Source organism: Pelodiscus sinensis, chromosome 8 (assembly GCF_049634645.1).
Source record: "Pelodiscus sinensis isolate JC-2024 chromosome 8, ASM4963464v1, whole genome shotgun sequence".
NCBI classification, from domain to species: domain Eukaryota; kingdom Metazoa; phylum Chordata; order Testudines; family Trionychidae; genus Pelodiscus; species Pelodiscus sinensis.
This window is the reverse complement of record NC_134718.1, coordinates 58,422,605-58,433,109: the sequence shown is the minus strand read 5'-3', so window position 1 is coordinate 58,433,109 and position 10,505 is coordinate 58,422,605. Positions and strand designations below refer to the sequence as shown.

The window sequence follows — 10,505 nt, the reverse complement described above, 5'->3', positions numbered from 1 at the left end:
GGAATTTTGGCTTTGTTTGATCAGAAAGTAATACCCTTTGCCTTTTCTGCTGCTGAAGATGGCATATGGCTTATTCATTGCTGCATTCTGCCTTTTTTACACTTTGCACCTATGTCAGGAAGTTGTTGAAACATAAGGGTTACGTCTAGACTGGCAAGATTTAGTGCAGATACTCTAAATGCAAGAGTTTTTGCATTTAGAGTATTTGAGTAAAAGAACATCTATACTGGCATGTGCTTTTGTGCAAAAGCATCCATGCCAGTGTAGATGCTCTCTTGCACAAGAAAGCTTTGCTGGCCATTTTAGCCCCCGAGCGGGAGCATCAGCGTATTTGTGCAAGAAGCCTTGATTTCATACAGTAGAAGGTCAGTGTTCTTGCGCAAATACTCATGGCCAGTGTAGACAGGTGGCAAGATTTTGCGCAAAAGCACCTGCTTTTGAGCTAAATCTTGCCAATGTAGAGACAGCCCAGGTGGTGTTTTTACTCTTTGGAAGATGTTTTGAAGAGATTATCAAGTGAGCCTATTACTTCAGGAAGCAATTGTGGTAGTTAAACAGGTTTTCCTTCCCCCCACATGTAAGTCCACTTCCCTCACAAAAAACCCTTGTCACAGGATTTAAATACAGCTGCTGTGTTGCAAGAGCAAATGCCTGAGAGACAGCCAGCAGTTTAAGACTTTTACGCAAAGAGCTGCAACCTATATCAGTAAGGCAGTTGAGTTGACCTTTCCTAATGTAGAGTTTCTCCTGTGGCTCTGGAACCTGTGCCCACACTTGACTTCACAATTAAGTGCACTTACACAATGTCAGTATTAAACTTTTAATATCAAACAATTTGCTCATTGTTAATTCTCATTACAAAACAAGTTCCAAAATTTCATAAAATCAGTGAGTTTCAGCATAAAGACTAAATGGGTTCCGGTTTCAAGGGTAAGTGTCCATAATTTTTTTGGTATAAGTTATCTACAAGAAACTGGTATAAACAGTATCCTATTCTTAGTGCTGGCTTCACTTAGACAAACCTTTCATGTTCATAGTCACAAGTAAGCATAGTAGTAGGAGGGAATTAAAGTTCATTTCCGTTGACACATTTCTGTTGCTGGAGCCTGGCTTTACATAAGGCTTCCAGCTGTTTTGCTCTTAGCCACCGCTCCCTTGACAGTGTTGTCTGCCCAGCACTGAGAGAGAGAAACCTGAATGGGCAAAAGCAGAAGTTAATCAGAAATCAGAGCTACCTTCTCTTTCATTGCAAAGCTCAAAAGGAAATAGCCCTACTATCAAAGGAAGTTACAGGACTGTCAAGCAGCTGTCAGTCATCAATTGACAACATCTAACAATTCCAGCAGTAAACTAAAATTAGGAAATGGCATTTAATTGCTGTGACTGGCAGCAAAGCCTCCCACATTCTCACTTCAACCTTCCAGTGAGGTCCTAGGGGTAGGCTAGAATACTCAAGAAGCAAAGGCTCCCAGGGGTAAGCAAGCAGAAGTCTGACAGTGGAGTGGAGGACACAGTCTCTCACTGCAGTGGTCACGAAATAGTCTTGGTTCTACAACTAGCAGTTAATCAGCATATCTATGGGAATGACCTTAACTTAGCCCTATTCTTCCTGCTTGTGCACTTTTCTTTACTTCCACACTGAAAGTGTGTCAGTGGGAGGAAGTTATATCCAGCTGTCACTATTGAAAAAGCAGGTTCACTAGTTTGAAGGCTGCTCACCTTGCTACAAGCAGAGTTCTGTGAAGGTCATCCGCTGTTATGCTCTCAGGGTCATTCTTACGCATTTCTACGAAGTCTTCTTCTACGGCCTACATTAAAACAATACATTGGTGCTTCTTGCAGTGAACACAACATATTGCAATAAATGAGGAACTTGAAAAAAGCCACTGTGATAGGGCTACAAGAATAGTATTTCATGTTGCCCTGAAATTATAAAATTCCTACAAGACTCATACAACTTCAGGCAGGGAGGCTAGGTTGAGTCCTGTTTCCAGGGAAGTGAGTATTTCTGACTGAAAGGCAATAAAATAGTTACTTTCTACTTCAGAAGGTGTCTTAGATTCAAGACTCTGATCTTTCAAAGGATTTAAAGCTTTCACTATTATCTACTTTATAAACCATAGTCTTTGTGCCTTTTGCTGAAGTGCTTTAAGCAGCAGCAAACCTTCACAACAGAAACCCACCCAAAAAAACACCTCCCAGAGCGCTCAGAAGAGTCCAAGCCCACCCAAAAAACCACCTCCGAGCGCTCTCAGTAGAGTCCAATACTACACAGAGTTAAGTACAATTACTGATAGTCCACTGTTCCAAGTGCCACAGAATTACTTCTCCCTAGTAGAAATCAACGTTTTATATAGTAGGTGTAAGTGAAGCCTTCCATACCTTGGTAACTTCATCAGAGATGCTGTAATCCATCAGCCGCAGCAGGCTTAAATAGATGCGGAATTTGTTGAGCATGGATGGCAGCACTGCTGTGAGAAGGCTGTTCATATACTCCTCCATGTTTGGTGGAATTATTTGTGGCTGTAAATGGACCTGGCAGTCTGACTGAAAAACAAGAATTGCACATCATCCCTATCCCCACGCACAGCTGGCCTGTTGCAGTAGGATAATTATGATTTCAATACAATGGTGGAAGTTAGTGTCGCACACATTATCAATGAAGATCAGATAAAATCAATTTAATACCAAGCATAGCAAATGAAAAGCTCTTTCCTGAAGAACTCCCAGTCTGACATCTCACTGTTCATCTTCCTGCTTTGGAAGAGAACACTTTCTCTTTGAACAGACATCTATCACAATTTTAAGAGAGGAAAGGCTCAGTATATAAAGTAGGAAGGAGGTCGTCAGTACAACAGTGCTTACTCATACATAAATACAAGCCATTCATAGTTTTTTCGGTATGAATTTGAGATGGTTCTTTCTTCACTACAGCCAGGAAAGGCCTGTTATTGCATGGGAATGAGATTTCTACACACTAAATCTGCATCGACAATCTGCTTTCATTACCAATGCTATGCCTACACTCTAATTTTTCAGCCTCTTGCAGCCAAATATACAGCAGGCACCCCTAAGACAGAGAAATTTTGTTGTACCTGTCACCGGACAGTTCCTTTTTCAACCCACTGTCACCGAATACAGGTATTCTAGATGCATTGGCTGGAACACTGGAATCTGTGTCATTGCCTGCCCACACAGTTCAGTGCAACAGGATCATTTGCCTGACATCCCTCACTTTTGGGATTGCAATGCCCTGTTTTCATTAAGTAGCTATCAACTGTAATTATCCCCCAGTTCAAGAAGATCTTGCCATACCGGTAGGAGTGAGCGACCCTCTGACGTGATAAGTACATTAATGTTGCATGGGAATTCCATCTGGTGGTAACTGAAGTCATAATCCACCTTCTGCCAAGTTATCAGGTTACCCAGTGCTGTCACATTATGTACACCTAGAAAAGCAAGGAAACAGATGCAAATAATCACCAGAGTAGAAACTGACTTTTCATTCAGGGTTTAATTAGCAGTTGGCAGAACCTGTAACTTGGTCATAATGGAAACAGGTTTGTTACTTAAACTCAGAGGTGCTAACAAAATCAAGAGCCTCTGAAGGATTTCAGGCATAAGAGATGACCTGGTCTAATAATCATGTCATTTATGGGAAATATTTATGCAGAAAATTCACTAGAGGGAGTACACTGTGGTTATATGGGCAAGTGAGTAATTTAGGCCATCCCAAATTAATAGGGCTAATGCTTTATTCCAAATTGCACCATTGTGCATTCTGGATATTTCAGAAATGCACTTAATGTTGACTGACTGACATTTATGGCTATGAAGCAGTAGTGGTCAAACTGTGGCTCATAAACCCTACATAGCTCTTTTACAGTTAAAGTGTAGTTTTTGATGGCCCCATTCTCCACCTACTAGACTGTTAGGAGGAGTTTGGGATTTCTGCCAGCAGCCGGAGGTATTGGAACAGTTTTTTTTCAAGTGAGGGTGCTGAGAACCATTGAACCAGACTATAAACCCTGTATACAATGGAAACCACGTCAAGTGGGGCGGTATGGCAGCACTCTCCCACACCTCTAATTCCAGCCTCTGTGTCAGCAGGGACGGGGGACCTGGGACTTCAGCCCCATGGGAGGAATCTGCCGGGACTTAAGTGGGAGCAGAGCTGAGCTCCTGAGCCTGAAGCCCTGAACCTTGGCAGGTGTACTGTGGCTCTTGAACTTGTGAAGACAGTCGTATGTGGCTTGGAGGGTCAGTAATTTTGGCCATCCCTGCTATAAAGTCTAGGGACCACAGATAGCACTGGCTCAACTGGCTCTTCATACTATAATAAAAGGCTCAGAACCTTAACTCTTCTGTATCAACCTGCCCTTCCCCCAGACAAACAAATCACACATGCAAATATTTCAAGTCATATCCCAAGACTACACAAGATCAGGAGTCTTTATCCAGCACCACTAGCAAAGGCACAAAGCTTCTGTTTGTAGCCCAACTAGCAATCAGATACTGGACTCAAAGCTGACATTTTAATTCAATGAACTGGCTGAGGAAGATGCCCATTTTTCCTAGCTTCAAAAGGCCCTTTGCCGAGGCTACCTTCTCCAGCAAGTTTAGAAAGTTAGTTTTTTCCACCCTTTGTGACATTAGCCAGGCAGGAGAAACCTTTTAGCATGGAAGGAAATGCAGAGATTGCTGGGAGTGACATACCCTATAGCCTCAAGGATAACCCAGCAATATTTGGGACCCAGATCCTGATTATATGCATAGTAATGCACTGCACTGGCCCTCAACAGCTGGGCTGGTGAGTGAAATTTAACAAATATTTCCATACAACATTCATAAACCACAATCTGTTCTCTACAACTGGCTGCATAGCTGCAGCAAGCTAGATTGTGATAGTGTTACTTTGAAACAGCATTTGTAACAGCAGAATAATCACTGTTTTGCCAAATGTTACTCTATTACAAACCACTCTCTAAAATGAAGAAGTCCATCACAGAAGCCTAGTATGGTGTCACTATGCCTTGGTAAAGTCTTAAAGGCCACATAGCTTGGTGGTCTGGCGATGAGTTTGAGAGACTTTTTATTGTCACTGTTTAGATTTTACACCTGAAGGTCTCTAGTAAACAGAACATTAAAGATTGTCAAATACCACATTGCACTACACATGGTAACACAGATCTAATGGCTTATATGAAAAATGGTGGTTTTAGGGATGTAAGCAACTAGTCGACTAGTCCTTTGCTGCCTGAGGGGGCGGGGGGCAGAGAGGAGAGGGGAGAGCACGAGCCAGTACCCCTCAGCACTGTCTCCACAAGGGGTAGGGAAGTAGTGGTGACCAGGCACAAGCCAGGAATCAGCTGATTCCTGGCTTGTGCCCAGTACCAGACTCTGCTTTTTAAATGTATTAAGAGCCTGTTGGCTCTTAATAGATTTAAAAATCAGAAGTGCGGTGGTGGTGGTGGGGACCCAGCGCGAGCCAGGCCAGCTGATTCCTGGCTTACACTGTATCCACCCCACTGCACACTAGCTTTTTAAATGTATTAAGAGCTGATGGGCACCAGCAGCTAACCCTGATGCAGCTCCCCCACATATTGACCAATCAATGGAAAAATCCATTGACTAGTTAATTAACCTATATTTAACATCCCTAGGTGGTTTGAGATCCTAGCGAACTGATACAACATCCAACACATTACCACAACTCACCAAGAACGAATGGGCACGGGTACAACTATTCGCTCACACTAAAAAAGGATCTTGTTCTGGGTTCAGGTCCTTTTGTAGATGAGGGATAACTTCTATTGTGTTTGCCCCCCCCCCCCCCCCCACCCTCCCACTGCTCCCATTCTATGTAAAAACAGTACTTCACTGTGCACAGCTGGCAAACCAGCTTTGAACAAATTCTCTACATTGCTTCCCTCCATTTCTTTGCACATTACTTTTAGACTAATACACTGGTACTTTACTTTTGGATAAGAGATCAAATCACCTTCTAAAATGCAAATGGAGAAGAATGCCTCATTGCATAAAAGGTGCATTAGATTGGCCAACTCAAAGGAGGAACAGCAGAAAAATTAATCAGTTCCTCTCTTCTGTTTACCATCATTAGTTCTCAAATTATTGCTAGTTTTGATTGAAATCAAACCCTTTTATTTTAAAAATTTAGTAAGATGCTTAAAAATACAAACCAGAAAAGACCAAAAATTGAAACTTTTAATTTAGATTGTTGAAATAGTGAAATCCAGCTGATAAATCAGATTTCACTGAACAATAACATCTGTGCCAAATGCTTTGCATCTTATAGTCCAGCAGTCATTAACTATTCTTTAAAAGGATGGCAAATTGTGCTACATTTCTTTCTTTTGGCACTGTTTCCCTCCTCATTACCTTAGTTCTTAACCGTTATCAACTTGAAATCTAAACTTGGTTACTTCAGTTAGAAAAACAGACATTTAAAATGGTCTATATTCTGTCGGTCTCGTCTGTTCAAAATATGCAGATTAATACTTAAAGTTCCCTATTATTCCACTGTTAACGCTTGTAAAGATGATGACAAGTGATCAACAGCTACGGACTCACTAGACAAGTGGTTCCCAAACTTTCTGGCATCACGCCCTCCTTTTTGATTTTTGAAGAACCCTCACATCCCCCTTCCCAATAGCAGCAAAACTTATCACCTCGCACCCTCCCCCTGGAATTTCTTCACGACCCCCAGTTTGGGGACCCATGCACTAGAAACATATCTTAATGGTGCTACTTAAGATCATGAATCAGGACTGTTCTTGATGTCACAAGCTCCAGGAAAGATAAGGTACAGTTGATTAGAGTGCTTCTTTTAACACATTCACCTTTACTTACTATTCATCTGTATTCCAAATCAAAACTGCACCCGCTTGCTTTTACAGACACATTGCTTTTGGTCTCTTATCTGACCTTGTGCCCAATCTGATGTTCCCTACCTGAACTTGAAAGATGGGGATGGGAAGGAGAGAAAAGTGAATAACACCCCAATAGTATGTCCCAGCTACCTGCCTGTCTCCCAGCTATCAAATATCTTTTCTTCAAAGCTCACCTTAATCATCCCTCTTTTTGTAGGTTATGATTCATTGCTGCATATGTAGGACTACAAGCAAGATAAATAATTCTTCCACTCTACTCAACACTAATAAGGCCTCAACTGGAATACTGTGTCCAGCTGTGGGTACCACAGTTCAGGAAAGATGTGGAAAAAGTCCAGAGGAGAGCAACAAAAAGGATTAAAAGCCAAGAAAACATGACCTAGGAGGAAAGATTGAAAAAACTGGGTTGTTTAATCTTGAGAAGAGAAGATTGAAGGGGAGCATGATACATTGTTCTACAGGCAGTCCCCAGGTTACGTACAAGATAGGGACTGTAGGTTTGTTCTTAAGTTGAATCTGTATGTAAGTCGGAACTGGCGTCCAGATTCAGCCGCTGCTGAAACTGATCAGTTTCAACAGCGGCTGAATCTGGACGCCAGTTCTGACTTACATACAGATTCAACTTAAGAACCCCAGGCGTCCCCAAGTCAGCTGCTGCTGAAACTGATCAGCGGCTGATTCCAGGAAGCCCGGGGCAGGGGCTTCCTGTAGTCAGCCACTGGTCAGTTTCAGCAGCGGCTGACTTGGGGACGCCTGGGGCAGAGCAGCTGGGGTGCTGCTGGGTTGGTCCAGTAGCGCCGCCACTCCTCGGCACTACTGGACCAACCCAGCAGCACCCAAGCTGCTCTGCCCCAGGCGTCCTGATTCAGCCGCTGCTGAAACTGACCAGCAGTGGCTGAATCAGGATGCCTGGGGCAGAGCAGCTGGGGTGCTGCCGGGTTGGTCCATTGGCGCCCAGAGCGGCGCTACGGGACCAACCGGCAGCGCCCCTGCTGCTGTACCACGGGGGCAGCGGGACAGCCCAGACGTGCCGTGGCTGTCCTGCTGCCCTCGGGCTCCGTGGCTTTGCTCTGCTTTGCTCCCCGTCCCCCTGGTCTGCAGGCCAGGGGGACGGGGAGCAAAGCAGAGCAAAGCTGCGGAGCACGCGGTCAGCTGTCAGCTGGCCGCGTGCTCCGTGGCTTTGCTCTGCTTTGCCCCCCGTCCCCCTGCAGACCAGGGAGACGGGGGGCAAAGCAGAGCAAAGCCGCGGAGCACGCGGGCAGCGGACAGCCATGTCCGCTGCCCGCGTGTTCCGCCGCTTTGCTTCCTCTCGCTGGTCTGCTGGAGACCAGGGAGAGGAGGGCCCCGTTCGTAACTGCGGATCTGACATAAGTTGGATCCGCGTAACTCGGGGACTGCCTGTATATAGAACAGGACAAGTAGTAAGGGACTTAATGCAATTTAAGAGAGATTTAAGTTAGAGATTAGAATAGACTTCCTGTTAGGGATGGAAGGAACTAGTTGATTGGGTAGTTTGGTAGGAACTCGACTGGTCGCTTCCCCCCACACTTGCTGCCTCTATCAGAGAAAGGCAGCAGGGGGGGGACCACAAGCCAGTGCTGGGGGAAGCCAGCTTAAAAACCAGTTCCCACCCCCAGCACCATCTCCCCAGGGAGCAGGGGAGGCAGGGTATGTCTAGACTGCATCCCTCTGTCAGCAGAGGGATGCAGATTAGGCAGGTCAACATTGCAAATGAGGCAGGGATTTAAATATCCGGTGCCTAATTTGCATAAAAATGGCCACCACATTTTGCCGACTCAGCACTTTATCAGCAACAAGAAGCAGTCTAGAGGGGTATCTGTCAAGAAAGCAAGCCTTTTTCGACAGATCCCGTAAACCTCCTTGCAGGCCCCAACTGACAGATCCTGTAGGGATAACATATCAATGTATTGAAAATGATTCCCCCAAATGGAAGTGACTCCTCATAATTTGTTCCCCACAACTTAAAGTGTTTAGATTTATTATTAATTCTTCTTATTATTATTTGTTAAGATTGTTAAATGTTTAGATTTACTATTATTATTGCCCCTTTAGAATATAATGTATTAGGTCATGTGACTTAGAACTGTTAAGAATATAATCCTATGTAGCCAGAAACAGCCCCCCCTCTGTGTCCCAGGGCATGCTCAAGCTTGTGCAAGGGGCTGCTTGAAATTGACATTGCAGAGATACATTGTAACAATGCATTGTCAAGCCACTAACACTATGGTAGCCAAGCCCTGTAATTGACTAAGGGCATTGTTACATAATTGACACCCTTCTCTTTAAAACATTGTAACTTTACTCAGCACTCAGAGAATGTTTTAAGCAATACCACCCAGAAACTTTTGTAACTACAACTTTTATTATTATACAAAATACTGTATGGGAAACATTAATTAGGGAATGTATGTAAGAGAGAGAGTGTGCTTGGACGATGAATGAATGGTTCTGAGAGGTGCCAGCCTGAGAATACAGCAACAAAGGGCTGAAGAAGGCGTCAGGTGCCAGTGCAACCAAAAGGTGTCAAGTGGAGAAAACCAAGTACTGGAGATCCACCCGATGAGATCACTGATGAGCACCTGGCAGCCACCCTGGAGACATCAGCATGATGCAGCAATTTCCATAGACTGGCATGGGAAGAAATTCCTATAAGAACTGGACTAAAAAACTATGGAATCAGAGTCCAAGGTTCTGCTGCCAGCCTACCAGGAGCTTCAGATGCGCATCTGATCAGGACTTCGCTCCCCACTACCATCACTTGTGTACAGAGTACCTGGCCAGTATTCTGTCACAAGCAACTTCCAGGCTGGTAACTATAACAAATACACAGAACCTGAATGAATGGATGAATGAGTGTTTATATGTATATGGGTTAAGTAGTTAAACAACGTTGTTTGCTTCTATCTTCTCTTTATTTTTTTATTATTATCTTTACAATAAATGTGGCTTTTTGCCTTATCCCCCTCATAAGATCCTGCTTGCTTTTATTTGGTACAACAATCCCCCTCTAGACTGCTGCTTTTTGCCAACGAAGTGCTGAGTTAGCAAAACGTGGTGGCCATTTTTATGCAAATTAGGCACAGGATATTTAAATCCCTGCCTCATTTGCAATGTTGACCTGTCTAATCTGCATCCCTCTGCAGACAGAGGGATGCAGTCTAGACATACCGGCAGGGAGCAGCGGGGAAATAGCGCAAGCAGGGATTGAAACAGTCCCACTCACACTGGTCCCACTGCTGCACCTCTCCTTTTGGAATGTTCAAGAGCCGCCTGAGGCTATTGTACATTTCAAACGTAGAGGCACAGAGGAGAACCCGTGTGCAGTGGGATAGCAAGCGCCCCCCTTATTGACTAGTCATTAGCTGATTAATCAAAATTTAACATCTTTACTTCCTGTCAGGGTGGTTAAGCCTGGAATAAATTATGTGGGGAGCTTGTGGAATCTTAATCATTGGAGGTTTTTGAGAGCAGGTTAGACAAACACCTGTCAGGGATAGTAAGATAATACTTACTCCTATGCCAAAGGACTGGATTAGAAGGCTCAGAGTACCTTCCAGGCCTCCATTTCTTTGA

The 10,505-nt window shown here is 44.0% G+C and overlaps 1 protein-coding gene across 2 annotated transcripts in view; it reads right to left on the bottom strand.

The window, feature by feature from the left end:
* Positions 1-806: 806 nt before the first annotated feature.
* The window catches only part of MCMBP (minichromosome maintenance complex binding protein), a 31,482-nt gene continuing 21,783 nt past the window's right edge, over positions 807-10,505 (bottom strand). For both annotated transcript variants that reach the window (XM_075935357.1, XM_075935358.1), the window contains exons 13-16: positions 3,316-3,449; positions 2,383-2,547; positions 1,720-1,808; positions 807-1,193 (exon numbers count right to left, since the gene is read on the bottom strand). In XM_075935357.1, coding sequence (XP_075791472.1) covers positions 1,067-1,193; positions 1,720-1,808; positions 2,383-2,547; positions 3,316-3,449 — 515 coding nt within the window. In that variant the 3' untranslated portion in view covers positions 807-1,066. The remainder of the gene's footprint in view (positions 1,194-1,719; positions 1,809-2,382; positions 2,548-3,315; positions 3,450-10,505) is intronic.